Genomic DNA, 19,003 nt, shown 5'->3' on the forward strand with positions numbered 1-19,003 from the left:
TGTAATCCTTTCCCAGGGAAATGGGTCATGGCTAAGTCTTGCAGTCGGCAGTATTTTTTTTTATAGTGATCCCACGGTGATTTACAGCTTAGTTATATACAAGAACTCTGAAAAAAAAATCATTTTGTACTATTACTGTAAAGGTGTTACAGCTACACCAAGAAATTAAAGCTTAAAATGCAAAAATTATTTTATTGAAACGTATCATGAATAAAACAAAATTATGAAAGTTTGGAGGAATGACCAAACAAATCAAAAGTTGTTAGAAGTCTGGACTAGCAATGCATTGGGCTGTAAGAGCCAGAAACAAGAGGTGACTTTAATGTTCTACCAGCTACTGAAAGTTTCCATGTCAAGTCTGCTCTCTTTAAAATAAATAGACAAATTATGCAGTTTAAAAGAAAATGTGGAATGATCAAGAGAGCCTTTTGAACCATGAACTTTAATATTGTCAACATATTTTCAAAAAGAACACAAACAGGGCAAAGCTACAAGATCTAGACTTTCGTTTTTTAAGCTTAAAAGTCACAGTGCGTAATATTGGAGTATTTAGCGCAATGACTAAACATACTATTCATTAATGGAAACAATTTTTTTTATTATAAGTTTGATACAGTATTAACACACTCTCATTAACTATTTAGCCATCAGTCTTTCCCTCTCCTGGGGCAACTGCGATGCTAGCCACTCCACGGTGCGTTTGCGTGCCTGGTCCCAGCTGTATCTAGGGGCGTACCCCAGGTGCCTGGAGGCCTTCTGGTAGGAGAAACTGAAGGGCGTGTTTAACATGGTCAGGAGCTGCCGGCTCAGAGGTGGTGCTACACGTTTAAAAGGCCTCAGCATCAGACACAGCACCTCCATCATTAGGCAGAACGCATAGAATAGACTTAGCGGTACTGGTAGCTTCTCTTGAATGGTGAAGCCCAACGGTGCCAACATGGCGTGGTTGAAATCTGAGTAGCTGACATGTGGCGTATCGTCAGAAACGTAGTAAAATTTCCCCCCGATGTTATTTCTCTTTTGTGGATCTTTGAGGGCGCGAGCTGCTTGGAGGTGAGCAAAGGCTACGTTACCCACATACACAGGGTTGACTAGAGCTTCAGGAACGGACATACGAAACAGGACGTTCCTATTTCGTAAGCCGTCGACCGCGTGGCCTAGCAGGAAGCGGCAGCCCTCCCCGTAGATGTACATGGGTCTGAGGGCGCAGGTGGCGAGACGGCTGCCATTTTGGACAATATCTCCATGAGCCTTCAGGGTCCTCTCTTCAGCTTCTCTCTTGGTCTTACTGTAGGCGAACTTCAGGGCGGAGTGGTAGACGGTGTCCTCGTTGCCGTTGACAATGGGCTCTCCTTTGGGGTTGGGCCCCATCACCTCGATGCTGCTGGTGTAGATGAAGGACACAACGTTCTCCTGAAGACACGCCTCCAGGAGCAGCTGGGTTCCTGCAAAGCAAAGAGGCCACAAGAGGTCATGCTAAAGTGTAATTACTCATCTCTCATGTGCTTCAAACAAACCAAAAAATCAAAGAAGAAGAAGTGAAAATGAACAACATCAACCCCAATAATATTATATTATATTAACACAGTATTTTTTTGCAGTGCACACACATTACGGACAGGTAGCTGATTGTGAGGACGTATTGACTGATGGAACAGGCATTATCCAATAAACGCTGACTCCGCTTGTGATACAACAGACACAATACACACAGACCAAATAAGACCAGATAAAAGGCCCAATATGTAACATTCATAAATTATTATTTTTTATTTGTAGATGAAGGAATAGAATAATATATATAATAATATATTCATATTATAGATATTTTTTGTTATTTTTTCAAGTCAAAACGTCAAAATACATTCTTAAATCCTGCCTCACCTTTGACATTGACCCCGTATATCTCACTGTACTCCACTGAGTCTGTCACGTCGATAATAGCCGCGATGTGGAAGACGATGGAAGCTCCTCGACAGGCTTTCCTCAGGAAGTCTCCGTCTCTGATGTCGCCCTCCAAAACACTCAGCTTAGTGTCGCCTCTACAGTCTGACACAAAGCAAATAAAATATTAATTAATCAATTAATATATATTAATTACTGTATATAAATGAATTAATCAATTAATCAATCAAACAAAATAGAAGGAGTAGTTATTTGACTTATAAAACAACATCGTATTCAATAATTAAAGCTGATTTATTCCGAGGTAGTCCGCAATATTATAAAATTAAAGAGCCTTATAGAGTGGAAATCATCTAAGTTTACAGGGTTTTAATGAGTCGATACAAGTTTTTGCTGGACCCAGTAGTTTCATATTTGTTTCAGAAGAATATTTTAGTTAAGTGTTAAGATACTAAGAATAATAATCAATCAATCTTTAGAATTTTTTGTTTGTTTACACTATACAGTAAATCTGGAATACCCAGGAAACTCTTGAAAAAATATATTTTAAATCTCACAGAGGCTTCTCTATAATAAAAAAGTAAATCTAGTGACGTTACAAAATGGTTCTGATTAAACCAGTGTTAAAAACTACTGCATTCAGATTTTATACTTTGCTATGAACACTTTTTTAATTTGTAATGGTGGATGTATACAGCACACTATATGTGGGGACAACCCTCCCCCTGTATTTCATCTCATCTAAAAAATTGTTCACGTGTGCTGCAGAGAGAAAAAGAAAAAGAGTTATAATTTTACAGGTATATTTTTACCCTCCAGATCCTGCAATAGTTGTGTAGGTACCAGTCTGTCCAGCAGTCGAATCTCGGCCACTTTCTCTTCCTCCAATAGCAGCTTCACCAGCCTCCTGCCCAGGAATCCACAGGCTCCCGTCACCACACACACTTCACCAGTTAAAGACATCACGGGTCAATTTTTTTTTTAAAGTTTAAAAATCCTCCAAATCTCTCTTCAAATTTTAAAGTGAAAAAAAGAAACAGCTCTTGTATTAGTGCTTCTGCCCTCTCAGCCTCAGCACTGTCACTTGTTGCAAACACCAAACATTTAAACCAGAAAAAACTAATTATTTCCCCCTAGGCAGTGTGAATAAAGCAGGGGGTGGGCTCTGCTACTCCAGGCAAGAATGTGATTTATTCTGGAGCAAGACAAAATGAATGAGGGCTGGAAGGTTTTTATAATGCCAAGGACAGTGGCTGTTGGAAGATTTATTTAACTGGTAATAACACTCTGATACGACAAGTGACGCACAGGAAAACATGATAGGAGCTAAGGGTTAAAGGTGGAGTCAAAATCACTTTTTTGTAAAAATCATTGACTTAAAAGTTATCTGTCAATAATGTGTGTACGCTAAAAAAATATTATAATACATTGCTAATACACAGCCTAGGCTCTGTAAACGGGCATGTAGCTAGCTATTGTGGGCCCGTTTGTTTACATAACCTTTTATGAGGAGATATTTAGTGATTTTGACAAAAATCATTCTCCAGAATGCACTTTCAATGTTTTTTTTTTTTTTTTTACATTTACATAATGAATGGTTGTACCGCATAATTCAATCCTACACACCATGGCCTATGTCTCACCCATGAGCAAAATGTGGCTTCATGTGATGTTGCTGATTGCCATTTAAGGAAAATCTATATATTTGGAACCCCTCTTTCCATCAAAGCATCAGCATTAGAAGACAAACACAGATATCAGAAAACATTTTACTGCTTTGTTTTATAAATCCAGAGGAACAGTTTTACAGGGTTGAGATATATGAGATTGATATACTATCTTGAGATGAGCCGATCAGATCTGTTCATTACTGAAACTAAATATACTTTCCACTGCGGAGGAAGGTACAAGGCTAGATTCAACATGTCAAGGTGACGTCTGTCTCCAAGGACGTCCAAATATGGTATCCATGGACGGTGGTGATGGATTATAGCTGGCCGTGGTTTTCTAACTAAACAGTACAATAGGTCATGTGACTGTGTGTTGGAAACTCCTGACCCATCTCTCTGAACTGCATTTGTTCCAACACTAAGCTGAAGCCAAAAACATTGTCATATTTTCTAAAACACTGATTGTATAATGACAATAACATGTTATAATGCATTCCGCACACACACACACGCACACGCACACACACGCACACGCACACACACGCACACGCACACACACACACACACACACACACACACACACACACACACACACACTATGTGAGCGGTTCAGTATTTTCAGTCCTTGGCACGAGGCAGACGATGATGCAGCTGTCTGTGTTCTCTTATCTGGAAGTGAAGGATGAAGTCTCAAGGGTAGTTTCATCGTCACTCATGTTCGTATGTGCGTGCGTGACGTGTGTGTGTGTATGTGCGTGCGTGACGTGTGTGTGTGTATGTGTGTTTAAATACATTCAAATTTAAAATGTGCAATGTTAATCACAAGCACATTACATTGTTCTTGTGCACTGCCCATTGAACACATTGTATTTTGATGTGTGTGCAACATTCTTTGTGGACCCTCCATGCCAATAAAACAAATTGAATTTATAAGTTACACATGGGTCTTTCTTAAGTTGAATGAGAGTTGAAAAATACATTTGTTAGGCCCCAAAATGACAAAATCCACCCTGTTTATGGCTGTGTGAAAAATGTAATGCTTCGGATTAACATGAAGATCATAATCAAAACACTTTATTTTCATCTTCAAACACTGAATATCAATATAAATATACAAAACATTACAAATAGAACATTTCAAACACCAAACTTTTTGACAGTGATATACAAAGCTGTAGCTATAGCAACAAGGTACAAGGTTATTTAATGAATCACTCTCAAACAGTAATGACTCGGGATCGTCTGCTCTAAATCACAAAAGCTGGGCAACAGTTTCAACTTCATATTCTTACAGAACGATGGTAGTCACCGCTTATTTTTCTGTCTATTCATGGTTTAAACAATCACCATACTGTAGATGTTACAGCAGTGTCTATAACTAACTCTTTATTAAGGGGGATTTCCTCTTGTTATTTTTTTGACCTATATAATGTAACTGGCTTTGGTTTTATTTTGAAAATGTGACTTACTGTGGTTGGTTACGGATTTCATCTCATAATTTAAAAATGGACGCATTCCTTCATCCTTCATTATGATACAATGGGTCCACTTTATACTTGCGCATCATGATAGATAACGCTTTGGTTACATGCTGGCACAAGGTGCTTAATGTCAGGCCGTAGTTACACAGATAGTACTTGTTAGTAGTAGAAAGTCATCAATGGTTTTGCTCTATTTATGAGATGAATGGAGAGAAATGATTGGATCAAAAATGTCCAGCGTCATCTTTTGATTCGGAGTACCCTTGTCTAAAGAAATAACTTACAATAACTCTTGTATTCCCACTGCAATATGCACATTAGTCCAAATAGACACTACTTTATAATGCAGCATTACTTTACACACATGCTTATTTCCCTGCTGAAATCTGAAGCTGTATTTACAACAACAAAGAATCAGAAACTAGTTTGCCTCAGAGGTATATCGGATTGAACTCTTGAAACAGTAATATATAAGCCTAGTCAATGTCCAGTGAGTCAATGCCCAGACAGAGAGAGAGAGAGGGTGAGTTGATTATGTGGGATGTATTGAGTGTTTGCTTTTGCTACAGAGAGGAAGAACGCACCCAACAGAGATAGCAGTAAATGCAAGGACAGGAAATGGCACCAAAGAGATGAAGTGATAGATATAGAAATATGTGAAATTTTGAATGCTGATGCTATTTAGCTAGCCATGCATGCACCTGCAGCTTGTGCTTGCAACGGGAGCGCGTCTATGCTCCGTCAGATTAAAATATATAAAATATAATATAATTCAACAGCTTTTAATTCCCTTTTCACAGATTAAAAAAAGAGTTTAGAAAAAAATAACCTGCTTGTTGACTTGAGTTGAACATTTTGAACTTCAGCAAATCATTTTCGTGAATTTGTATCAAAGATCATAATCAACACTTTATTCTAATCTTCAAACTCTGAGTGAATTTAGACCTGAGGGAACAAATGGCCTAATTTGGGTAAAGAAAATCCTTGAGGTAACTCCATTGCAACCCATATTATTTCCCGTTCGCCATCTTTTTTTCTCACAGATACACTTTCCAAATTTCGTCTTTCTTCTGACACCGCCTCAAGTCTCTGAGCTCTTAGCTGTTGGCAGGGGACACTCTTGTATCTGTGCCTCATCCACGGAGCCCTCTGGCAGGTGAACCGTCATGGTACACGCCCTGATGCCCCCTAGAGGCTCCAGGACGTTGAAAACCCTGTCCCACGCGTCATTCTCCGGATCATATCTTTGCACAATGTCCACCATGCATCTGCTGTTCCAGGAGTACCCCCCCACCACGTAGATATGCCCGTTACACACAGTCACACCCACGTCGCTTTGCCCTCTTGGCATAGGGGCCACCACGGTCCACTGGTTGGTGTCGGGGCTGTAGAACTCACAGCCCAGGACGTCATCATAGTCGCTGCTGCCTCTGAAGTGGTTCCCCCCCATCACGTACAGTCTGTCTCCCACCGTGCACATGCAGTGAAGGCCACGCAGCTCCATCATGTCAGCACGGCGACTCCACGTGTTGGCCTCCGGGTCGTAACACCACAGCTCCTTCTGGAAGGTGTCCCGCGTGATGCCGCCTGCGGGTGACACAAGGAGAACCCAATGGATGTTATAGAGTGTGAAAAATATTCCTCCATAAAGGATTGTTCAGGTAATACAATCTGTTTATTGACAAGCATAGACATATATTTTAGGGGGGAGGGAGGGGGATGTCCCACTTAATATTTAGAAGAGGTGAATTTGTCCCCCTCAAAAAAATATGTAAGACAACCCTCTCTCCAAAAGAAGAAACTATATATTTCCCAATGATTTGAGAGGCAAAACAACGCCTGAGTTATTTTTACTACATTATATTTGTGTCACTGGGTACCTGAATGCTGACATTTCCACCATTAATTGTTGCAGAAAAGGCAGAAATTGGTGCAAAAAATTTCACTTAATGTGTCACCCAACTGTTGAAAACTTAACCTACGCCCATGTTAGCAAGAGTATATAGTATATGGGACAGTAATGGATGTTTACACTAACCAACATTTGCATTTATGAAATTCACACAAACTAACGAGACTTTGCACACATGTAACCTTTTGTTCTAAGTGGAATGAGAGAGCATGAGTTTGTGTGGTGAGATTGAGGTGGTGGTCAGGTGCTTTCCTGGGACCGGAAATACAAAACAGACGAGACCAACACAACTTTCTCACCCTTTATAGACACGTTTGTTCATATGTACTTATTCCACAGCCCTTCTTTTTTATAAAAGCCATCTGAAATAAAGCAGGTTTAGCTAATTCCTCCATAAGGTCAAGGATGTTATTGTCGTTATTGCACAGGTAAGTACAACAGGAAGTTGCCATAAACAGGTACGAGTGTTTGTGCTTTCTTTTCTACCAGGATTAAGACAACAGTTGAAAAAACAAGACATGCAAAAATACATCAAATGAAAACAAATAAATAAAATATGCATTGTTTGCAAGAACCAAAGAAGACATTGTAAGAACATTGTTGGAATGTGTTTTTTCAAGTGCATATATTAAACTTAAAAAGAAGTGACTTTTGCTTGATGTTTTTTTGGGATAAAAAGATAAACAGATGATGTATAGACGCCCATTAAAACTCATAGCATTTTCCTTTCTGCACACCAGTGAAGCCTTGAGTTGTCCGGAAATGATCTGTATGAAATGACATCATACAGTGAGACACACTGCATTTTTAGACACTGAATAACTTGTTCCAGTAATTGTTATGGAACTCACGCATATAACCTTATGAAGGAGGAAATAGTATAGTATTCTTATGTATCTTTTTACAACATGCAAAATCAAATGTATTGATCTTTTATTTGAGTTATTTGCACTTTGTTTAAAGCGATTTATATCAAAACCAACCAACACTTTTAACCAAGTGTAAGGATTGAACTATTTATAACTATTTTTAAGTCTATTTATTACCTATCACAGATATAAAAAAAAATGTGCAGCCTCTCCAAATATATTGTTTTACCAGCATCTAAGAATAAATGCTTCTTTATCAACAATAGCAGCCGAATAAATGTGAAGATTGTATTCCATGGAGTGCAATTCCTTAAGCATTTTTCATTTTAGCTATGAAATCCAATCACTCAGTTATTATATATGAAAGTTGCTTTCCATGAGTGCACAAGATTTGATTCTTGTTCATTACAATAATCATTTGTGCGTACAAGATTTATATGCGTATAAGATTAAAAAAAAACATCTTCCCGGACTTTAAAATTAGCTGAATCTGTTGTTTTGGTCTCCCATTTCTTTATTATTTGTTTTCTGTTCACCTCACTTCTGCTGCTTTTGTTAGTAGTAATCTTTTAATTGCGTGTATAAAGATGGAACTCTGTCTTTTTTCCTTACAGCAGCTACCCACCATGTTCATTTCATAATCATACATCATGGAGCTCTGCCAGCCACTGGTTATTCAGACTGAAAACATCATAACAAATTAATTAATTAAATTAATTAATTAACATATTAAAAAGTGGACAGCTACATTTTAAGTTGCTTTTTTAGTTGAGTTTGTATTGAGCCCTGAGTTTCGACTGTGTGGTCGTATGAAATGAGTATGTGACTTAAATAATGTCCTTGCATTGTGGGTTTTAACATGTACTGTGACCCACTTAAACCACATGTCTCAGTGTTTCCTGCTTCTCCGCTTCTCAAGCCCATGGTACATGTGAAACCTCTGTTCATGTCAGAGAACAGAGTTTTTTTTTCTGTCCAAAGTTGCTATGACACGTGATCTGCCCTACATCGCAGGGGCTGAGAGCAGCTTCTGAGAGTCTGCATCTAACACAGGAAGTGGTTTCAAACACAGGTCAGCCTAGCAAGCCTTCCTCCGCTGTTTCATCTCGGCAAAATGGAACCTTTTATTGTGTACAAACAAAATGGTTTTAAAATGCAAAAAAAAAAAAAAAATCTATAGGTGCTGTGAGGGCGGTCTGTGAGGGCGGTCTGAATGCTCGTGCAGGGTGGTTTTAGGTGATTCCATTATCAAGAACTTGAAACTGAAATAGCAGCAACATTTTTTAGTCTTTCTTGTAAAATGTCGAAACATTTTTCCAAAAGGTTTCTGACACAAATAAGTCCCAAACAGCATAAGTGTCCTCATTCATTTGAACAGGTATTGTAGAGGCTAAGCCCACGCTTCAAGCTACTGAGGCACGGTGCCGCGGATTGATTTCTGACGCACCAAATACCTTGTCCCTCGAATGAAAGTCTATTCATCCCCCCCCCCCCCCAGTCATTACACAAGTCTCTCTGTGCTGCAACTAGTCTTCACCTGAGGACCCAAAGAGTGGTTCCTAGTTCAGCACAAGGCCTCCAGAGCATAGCCCGCCTCGTCTAAACCAAATTTCTGTAGAGTTTATCAAACTAAAATGACGATATGATTCATTTGGATTGATAAATAGGCCTAACACTTTTCAGATGCTTATGGTCATGCAGCTAACTCCCACACATTACATAGTTAGCAGGATTTTTATGGTTTTGGGTTTACAGGGGCTTTATAATGATTGTGTGAGTTTTCAGTTGTGTTGAAGTTGTGTACATAATGACTGTCATTTCTCAGCAGAGAAGGCAGGAGTTTCATGACGTTTTGGCGACAGCTGTACAAACCCGCAGTGAGGAAGTTAGCTTAGCTGCTTGGGTGTACAAAACAAAGCATGTGTCATCACCACACTGTGCGCCTGAGTGCCTATGAGCAAGTCAAAGTCGGTTTCTTTTTACCATCAAGGCGACATTTAACATGCATCTCCACCCATGACCATGATCTTTCACTTACCACTTAGTTTAACCATGGAGATGACGGATCAGAAAATGGTCGTATGAGTCATTTTTGAAACAGTCATACAGATACTTTCAGAAGGTTCCGAGAAACGGCATGCTTGGTTATTTATGTTTGAGGGTTTCACACAGTTGTTCATAGTCTATTGTTCCTTTAAACAAATGTTGAAGTCTCGGGTCTCTTTAAGTAAGCAGCATTAACTCCGTGTGTGTCAGTTAAAATGGTTGCTACCTCAGTAAAACATATGAAGAAGAAAAAAAATAATTGTCATAAAACTATGCAGTACATTGCCTGCAACATGTTCGATGCGAATACATTGAGGCTGCAGAATTAGTCCATTAGTTTCCCCACCTGAGATGTACATGAGGTCCCCGTGAACTGCTCCCGCGTGTCCATAGTGAGGCTCCACCATGTTGTTCACAAACGTCCACTCATTCTTCTTCAGGTTGTAGCACTCCACTGTGTCTGCTCACAGGGAAACGCAAATATTTGTGGGTTACATTTTTGCCTTATGGGAAAAAACAAAATTTTCCTCAAACAATATTGATATGCTAATTTTAAAGTGGCTATCATTTATTAATATCTTTACACCACAAGCGTATTCCTGTTAAAATATTGGACCACATAGCAGTAAAGAGACAGAAAACAGAACTAGTGAATATTGGAGTTTTGTTCGTCAGCTGACAGTGAAATCAGTCCTGACATCAGTAGAGGAATCAGTAGCAGCATCTCACCAATCTCTCCTGATGCGTTCCTTCCCCCCACAGCAAACAGTTTCCCCTTCAGAGCGCTCAGGTGGAAGAAGGTCCTCTTCTCGTTGAGTGAAGCGATCTGCAGCCACTTGTCAAAGCGCGGGTCGTAGCGGTACACGCTGTCGATGGCCGTCTTGCCCTTGGTATCGTACGTACTCTGGCCTGAGAAGTCAGCAAGAATCAAGGTTAGAGTGGTGAATAAAGTGGAGGATATAGTTACAACCTTTAAAGGTGCTCCAAGGAACTTTCAGTTTGTGTTAATTATTGCACCCCCTTTGGACAAAAGCGGTAGTGATTGTGGTAGTGCCATAAATTGAGTGATCTAAGTAAGGAATTGTAGCCGAGCAAAGGTACTTTTGCTGATGAGTTTGTTTATTTATGATCATCAGAAACAATTTCACTGTTTCATAAACATTTAAGAGTTCCTCGTATAATGTGCACGTCTTGTTTGACTTTAAATTTGGCTAATATTCTGCAGTTTGCAGGGACCAAGATTGACCCATAACTTTCTCAATTTGTTGTAAATAAAGTCTGTATCTAATTCAGTACCCCTGTTCACCCCGAGAGTGTAAAGTGTTTTGCTCTGACCTCCAACGATAAAGAGAAAGCCTCCCAGTAGAGCCACACCATGCTGGTAGCGTGGCACCTCCATGGGCTTGAGGGCTCTCCAATGGCCCGTGTTCTCATCGTACAGCCGTAGCTCCCGGCTCACCACCAGCTGCTGCCTCATGACTCCCCCCAGAGCCAGGATGTGGGTGGCGTTGGAGCGTATCTGCGTGCGCTCGGTCTGCAAAGCGGGCTGCATGAAAGGCATCATCTGGTAGTTACTGGCCTCGAGCAGGAGGTTAACACAGGCTGTCTTTGAACGCATCATGGAGTCTCCATCACCACCACCACAACCCTCCTCGTCCTCTTGGGAGATCTGTATCAGCTCACAGGGGCTCATGAGGGGGAAGCGAATGTGGCGCATGAGGGCGTAGACAGAGGGCCGGCGGTTAGGGGAGTCGTGGTCCAGCCATCCCCTAGCGATGTGGTAGAGTTCCAACTCGGAGAAACCTTCCAGGGAGTTGCTGGCCAGAGCCTTGGCCATGGTGGTTTCAGAGAGCTGCAGGTAGCGGCCGCATTCCACCAACGCAGACAGGTTCTGACTCACAAACTCACCTGTTAGGGTTGAGACAACAATGAATGATCGACATTGATAATCATGAATTATTTTTTTCGTTTATTTTCAATCAGATTTTTTTAAAGGCTTATTAAGACACCCCACGCTAATATCATGTGTTGATTCTTATTATTTAAAACCAGCGTTCCAGAGGCTTTAAGTTTATTTTCGAACAAAAATTATGCCCTTATGCAATAATCTCTAGTTTTCTTATGGTATGTTTTCGAAAAAGTGGGTAAAAATAATAGACTAATGGACTGATCCAGACACTGCCTCTGCCTCATCTATTCATACAGACTTTTTAAGTTGTATTTGTTTTTGTGCTCTGAGGTCAGTTTCATAACCACTCACTTATATTCAGCTGAACATCCTCCAGAAGCAGGTCAGTAGCGATGCGCTCCACCTCCACACAGTTATCAATGGTGATCTGCATCAGAGAACAACACAAGGGGAATATTAAAGTAGCCACGAGGAGCATTTTTTGTTTATTCTAGCACCCCCTTAGGACAAAAGCAGTACTGCATCAAGGAATGATATGTGACTGTAGGATTAATAATGGTAATATGACCTTGGTGAAGCAAAAGTCATGTTTGATTTAGTACAGTTCGTGAAACATAGGATGTTCAGGTCCGCCTGCCGTAAATCATTTTGAGTTTCGAGGGAGATCCCGCCCCCTAGCAAAGGCATTAATAAAAACGATATAAAAATAGCTTTCTTTTTGCTGATGGTCTTGTTTGCTGTTACAGGTAATTTATGATCATCAGAGGAAAGGAGACTGTTTCATGAACATTTAAAAGTTCCTCATATTAGGTATAAATGAATGTACCTAAAAACTTTAAAACAGCTTTCCCTAATTCGCAGCTAGAGCCAATAACAATGCACATGTGTGCCCCCACATGTGTCAGTCTTATTTACACATTCTATTCTGATCTGATCTTTCAGTAACATAGGAGGTCAAACTCATTAAATAGTCAGATCCCCGCGGCGGCCTAATGAGCTCGACCTCTACTGTATCTGAATATATAAACCCAGCGCCGTTAAACACATTCATGCATTTTCTATTAAACATCACAGGGGTTTGAGAAAAACGCTGACACAAGAAGAATATAAACCCCTCTTATACCTCACTGCTAAGGAGCCGATTGCAGAAGCTCAACACGGGCATGACCTGCAGGAAGTTTGCCGCCTCCAGTGTGTCCTGGAGATTACCCATGTCCAGGTTGACTTTGGATGTGTAAATGAATTCGATGATGTTCTTCAAACCCAACTTGGTGACGCCGTGCAGCTTGATCTCGCTCATCTCCTGCTCCCTCATGCCTCCTAAGGCGAAGGATAAACACACACACAGTACACACACACACACACACACACACACACACACACACACACACACACACACACACACACACACACACACACACACACACACACACACACACACACACACACACACAGGGACAAGGTGAGTGAGTGATTCTGCATCTTTTCAATGGATTTGTCTCACGCACAAATCACGTGCGCAGTAAGGAAGATGTAAAAAAAAAAAAGATCCAAGGTTACAAACTAACTCGAATACAGCAGGAGATGTCCACTGTAAGTAAGGCATATTGCTTGTGTTAGATCCATTTAGAGTACAAGAATGGGATGGAATTTGGGGAAAAGAGACTTCAGTCCCGACAGACACGGATGTGATCGGCCTTCATGATGTCTAATGTAGGCGAAGATTGCCTCGATATACATTCTATTTGGTTTTGTGAATACAGATTCCCCAATATTTTTTAATGAGTTTGAACCTATGAAAGAGTAATTCAGTTAAATAGGCTATATAGAAAATAACTATATTGTCAGACATGTCATTTTCATTGCAGCCATTCTACATCGCTGTCTAAATGTTTAACGTCTAATCTTGAATCTTGATGTATTTTCGTTGTTTTTACTATCTCTTTAATGCAATTTCTAATGTCTAATCTTGATGTACTTTATGCCCCTATGAAGCACTTTGAATGGCCTTGTGTCTGAATTGTGCTATGTAAATAAACTTGCCTTACCTTGCCTAAAAAAAAGACACAGTTGACATACTAAAACCTGGCTGCTCAAATGTATACAAGGTATTGCATACATATAAAGATACAGAACTTTACTATGGTGACAAATGTCAGTAACATCTGCGCAAGATGCAACGGGGAGGATGTTTAATAATGCAGAAGTGAGACAGAACCCAACAAGTCCTTCCTCTATTTTTTGAAAGCGTGTTAGCGTTCTTATCCTGAGCGTAAACCTTAGTGAATGTTTAGCCTCACAGAGCTGCCATGGTCTTGTTGACAGTGTGGTTGACAGTGTATTTTTAATGTGTTTCTATAATACTTTTCACCCAATATTGATTTATGTATCAAATCAAAACAAATCAAATCAAATCTTTATTTTTATAGAACATTTGGTCCTTAATAAAACGGGACCACTCACCTGTGAACATCGCCTTGAAGTAGTCACTGGATGAAGCCATGATGACTCTGTGGACTGGGAAGGTTTCTGTACTGTCACCGGGAACCAAGACCACATCGCATAGGGTCTCATCTCCACGGAAACTGTCAAAGCCCTGTTAGGGCAAAAAAAATACATATTTGTCCTGAATATAATGTGCTTCATCTGTGTGCATAGGTGTGCAACTCTATGACAATTGTAATTATAAGGACGATGGAGCTCTTTACAACAATTGCAGAGATTAGGGATTTTGAAAAAGGCAAACTTTCTCAAGGTTCGTAGAGAGATATTTGATTACTTCCAGATTTTTACCTAAGAGCTCTGAGCCATAGATTCAGTTCAGAACAAGCCCTGATATTGTAGCCTATACTGTAGCTATATATATATACCTGCAACACAGCTGCTCCATGCTCAGTGCTATTGAACACCCTGCACAGCGGGCGAGGGGGCAGTTTGGGCTTGGTGGCTTTGTCGGGACGTTTAGGGGGCGTTTCCACCGGCGGGGGCAGAGGGGCCGGCGGGGGGGCTGGAGCCACGGCTGGAGCAGGTGGTGGTGGAGACGGCCTGTCATCTAGCAAACACATATTATTTACGTGAATATACTGTATTTAGGCTATACACAGTAATATATGTAGAACAGATACTAAGGGATGAGGGCACACACACAAACACGCATACAGGCATGCACACACACACACACACACACACACACACACACACACACACACACACACACACACACACACACACACACACACACACACACACACACACCTTGTTGAGCAGGCCTGTCTTGTGCAGCAGCAGGAGGTCTTTCAGGCTGGGCTGGAGGTCTGGGAGCGTCCCTGGACTGATGTCTGCTGCCCAGACGAGAGAACCTGCGACTCAGCCTCCCGGGCCCGCTGTCATCTCCACTGCCTCTGCACAGGAGGAGAGAAGAGGGGGGGGGGGGGGCACTTCAAGAGCAGTTTGTGCTTTACTGGGTCATTACCATATAGACAGAACCATACTACAATCTACCTGAAGTGCAATCTGATAAGTGTAACTTATTAAATAACGTAAAGGAATAGTTCAAAATGTTTATCTTTTTGCCTCACTCAACTAAAGGCGACCGAAACTGTTCACACTTAAGGACATTTTAGAATAAATATATACATACAATTCTAAAATGACATAACATTTAAAAAAAAAGTATGAAAGAAGACATGTTATGGAAGCAAAATAGCCAAAAATCTCAGAATTCACCAGTGCTCTAAAATAACAATGTTTTTTCCTGCAGTGTCTCTCCTCATGTGAGGCATCAGGCTTTTAGGATTGATGAGGTTTGTTATTAACCTATCCAATGTAACCAATGCAAATGAGGGCTGAACAAGTTCCTCCATTCCCTCCTATGAGTGATAACAATAAGCTTACCAAACCTTTATTTTGAAAGTTTAAATGAACCGTTTTGTCTGTTTCACAGAGTTTTGTCTCTCTGCACTTCCCCTTAGCCTGTGTACAAACACTACTTCCTTCAGTTAAATTGGCCGCCCAACAATAACATGATGCACTTGATTAATGAAGTGTGTTTCCTGTGTGAAGCCCGGCTCCCCTCAATACAGCATACAAGAGTGTGTTTTGTGTGTGTACCACAACCTGAAAATAAGGAACCAACCAGTTGTACTATAGTCATGAAAACCACTTCTCCTCTTGAAACTGTGATACTAATAACAACTTGTTAGTTAATACATAATAGCAAAAAAAATGAGGAAAACTAAAGATACAAAGAGGAGAAATGTTAAAAATAATGTGTAAAAAGTAAAACATAACTGAAGCTTATAGAACACCTTACCCCATGTCATTGGCCTCTTGGGGTTGAGGGCTTTTGTTACGCCGATGAGACTTTCTGCATGTAAGCGAAAGAAAAGCTTTAGAGAACAGGAAATCAATATTATGACCAACAGTTTGCATGTGTTGTTGATGTGGCAACGCTGGTTGGCACAACAAACTTCACTGATGTCTGATATGACTTAGCCGTCACAGGCAATCTACTCTCAAGGCACTGTTTCTTTGCATTTACTTTACACTTTGTATTATTACATTTTTTATTAAATTTTTTGTACATTTTTTGTATCACATATGTACTTCACTTACCATTTTACCCAAAAGCATTCATGTTTTATAATATTAATGCAACGTTTTGTTTACAATGAAAAGTCTGTGACGTTTGAAATGTTGTAAGCGCTTTCAACTCCGTCAATATTTGGTATCAGCAAACAAACACCTGACATGAACCAGTATTAAAAACATCAGCAAATGTTTAAGTTTAATACAACTATTATGTTATCTGGTTTTACCACTTCATCATTCTAGTATATGCTTATTTAATATTATCGTATTTGTTAATTATGTTGCAATGTCTATCATTACTCTCTAACTTAATTGTTTTATGTTATATTGACATGTATTTTAAGCATCCAAAAGAGATGTCCTTTCAGAAACCTAGTAGTTTTTGCACATCAGATAAAACAGTTAATTATAATAATAATTGATAGGTTTTATATAGCGCTTTATTGCCATTTATAATGGGATTTGGAGGGGGGAACACTCTTTATCCAGGTTTTACTGTAACTAGCATACATCCTTCTTTCATCTCCACCGCCCACATTGTGTCATTATAAACAAGTGTTTTCACCTGCTTCCACTAATTGTAGGCCAGGCCACCAGTTCTCATGATCATTGACTGACCTTATGCACAAAACACAGTGACCACACTCTAGCCCTTTCTAAAATGAGTGTAAAAAAGTGAGAGACACAGTAGCTCAAATGTCTAAACAAAAATCTGTGAAATAAAAAAAAACAGCACTCCAATGCAAATTCACCTTCTTGTATAGCTTACACATATACACCTGTTGCACTTGATTATCATGACCACCACTGGTGCCTCAAATTAATCTGTATCTACATCATCTGTTAAAGGCGACGTACCTTGAAGAAATCCTCTTCAGCAGACTGGCCCCCAGGCCTCCCTCCAGCCTGGTGGTCTAACTGAGCACAACTCTCCAAAAGGAACACGGAGTAGAAAATGTCAAAATTGTGAAAATGTCTGTCTTGCTTGCTTGCACTTACCATTTTACCCAAAAGCATTAATGTTTTATAATATTAATGCAACGTTTTGTTTACAATGAAAAGTCTGTGACGTTTGAAATGTTGTAAGCGCTTTCAACTCCGGCAATATTTGATATCAGCAAACAAACACCTGACATGAACCAGTATTAAAAACATCAGCAAATGTTTAAGTTTAATACAACTATTATGTTATCTGGTTTTACCACTTCATCATTCTAGTATATGCTTATTTAATATTATCGTATTTGTTAATTATGTTGCAATGTCTATCATTACTCTCTAACTTAATTGTTTTATGTTATATTGACATGTATTTTAAGCATCCAAAAGAGATGTCCTTTCAGAAACCTAGTAGTTTTTGCACATCAGATAAAACAGTTAATTATAATAATAATTGATAGGTTTTATATAGCGCTTTATTGCCATTTATAATGGGATTTGGAGGGGGGAACACTCTTTATCCAGGTTTTACTGTAACTAGCATACATCCTTCTTTCATCTCCACCGCCCACATTGTGTCATTATAAACAAGTGTTTTCACCTGCTTCCACTAATTGTAGGCCAGGCCACCAGTTCTCATGATCATTGACTGACCTTATGCACAAAACACAGTGACCACACTCTAGCCCTTTCTAAAATGAGTGTAAAAAAGTGAGAGACACAGTAGCTCAAATGTCTAAACAAAAATCTGTGAAATAAAAAAAAAACAGCACTCCAATGCAAATTCACCTTCTTGTATAGCTTACACATATACACCTGTTGCACTTGATTATCATGACCACCACTGGTGCCTCAAATTAATCTGTATCTACATCATCTGTTAAAGGCGACGTACCTTGAAGAAATCCTCTTCAGCAGACTGGCCCCCAGGCCTCCCTCCAGCCTGGTGGTCTAACTGAGCACAACTCTCCAAAAGGAACACGGAGTAGAAAATGTCAAAATTGTGAAAATGTCTGTCTTGCTTGCTTGCACTGCACCGGCTTGTTGTAGAGTGGAAGTGTTTAAGGTGAGTACATCTCTGTGTCTATGCCCCTAACCGAGACCTCAGTCACTTCCTGTGCTACTTCTCCTTCTGACTGTCTGCAGCTTTTTCTGCATCTAGCCTCTCCCCAACCTCCAAAAAAAATGTCACACTTGAAATACTGTAACTTAGACAATCAACAAGTTCCAACTGCAGTTTTTAAAAGGTTTTGGTTAAAGTACAGGTGAAGGCACACAAGCAGGCCAAGCACGTAACTGTATGTGTTATATTTGATGGTATTTTCATGTATTTTGATAGATGAAAAAAAATTCACTTGCATACTTGACAAAATGCTATGCAAAGACTAAATGGTCCGTTGACCTTTGTAGTGCAATGGTTTCAGTGATGGGAATCCGTGCTGTATCTGAAACGTATGAAATGTATAATCACTGATCAATTAGGTTTTTCTTTCCTGTTTGTTTATTGGCATAATCCAATTATATTCCATTAGTTTCATGATAGATTTAAAACACTGAATAGAGTCCATTTTGATTGTTGTTTTGGCAAATTGTGTGGCTCCACTCTCGGTAAGACAATTCATAAATGCTGTTACTAAATCTCACCTGCATTAAAAATATTAGGAACATGTCTATTGATATTT

At 39.8% G+C, this 19,003-nt stretch overlaps 2 protein-coding genes across 2 annotated transcripts; both read right to left on the minus strand.

Moving 5' to 3' along the window:
* Positions 1-636: 636 nt before the first annotated feature.
* Positions 637-2,868, minus strand: hsd3b1 (hydroxy-delta-5-steroid dehydrogenase, 3 beta- and steroid delta-isomerase 1; the record flags this gene model as incomplete). The annotated part of the gene is made up of 3 exons (XM_080038598.1): positions 637-1,445; positions 1,885-2,049; positions 2,718-2,868. The coding sequence occupies 3 exons, from the start codon at positions 2,866-2,868 to the stop codon at positions 637-639; spliced, it is 1,125 nt and encodes a 374-aa protein (XP_079894724.1).
* A 1,765-nt stretch (positions 2,869-4,633) lies between these two features.
* On the minus strand, positions 4,634-17,378 carry LOC307258972 (kelch-like protein 9). The gene is made up of 11 exons (XM_080038665.1): positions 17,241-17,378; positions 16,105-16,158; positions 15,048-15,193; positions 14,663-14,844; positions 14,256-14,388; positions 12,916-13,112; positions 12,144-12,219; positions 11,219-11,791; positions 10,613-10,792; positions 10,230-10,343; positions 4,634-6,643 (listed from the first exon to the last, which is right to left on the minus strand). Exons 2-11 carry the CDS (start codon positions 16,107-16,109, stop codon positions 6,138-6,140), a joined length of 2,112 nt encoding a protein of 703 aa, XP_079894791.1. The 5' UTR covers positions 16,110-16,158; positions 17,241-17,378; the 3' UTR covers positions 4,634-6,137.
* Positions 17,379-19,003: the final 1,625 nt, after the last annotated feature.

Source organism: Ammodytes marinus (genome assembly GCF_949987685.1).
Source record: "Ammodytes marinus genome assembly, chromosome: 12".
Taxonomy (NCBI): Eukaryota; Metazoa; Chordata; class Actinopteri; order Uranoscopiformes; family Ammodytidae; genus Ammodytes; species Ammodytes marinus.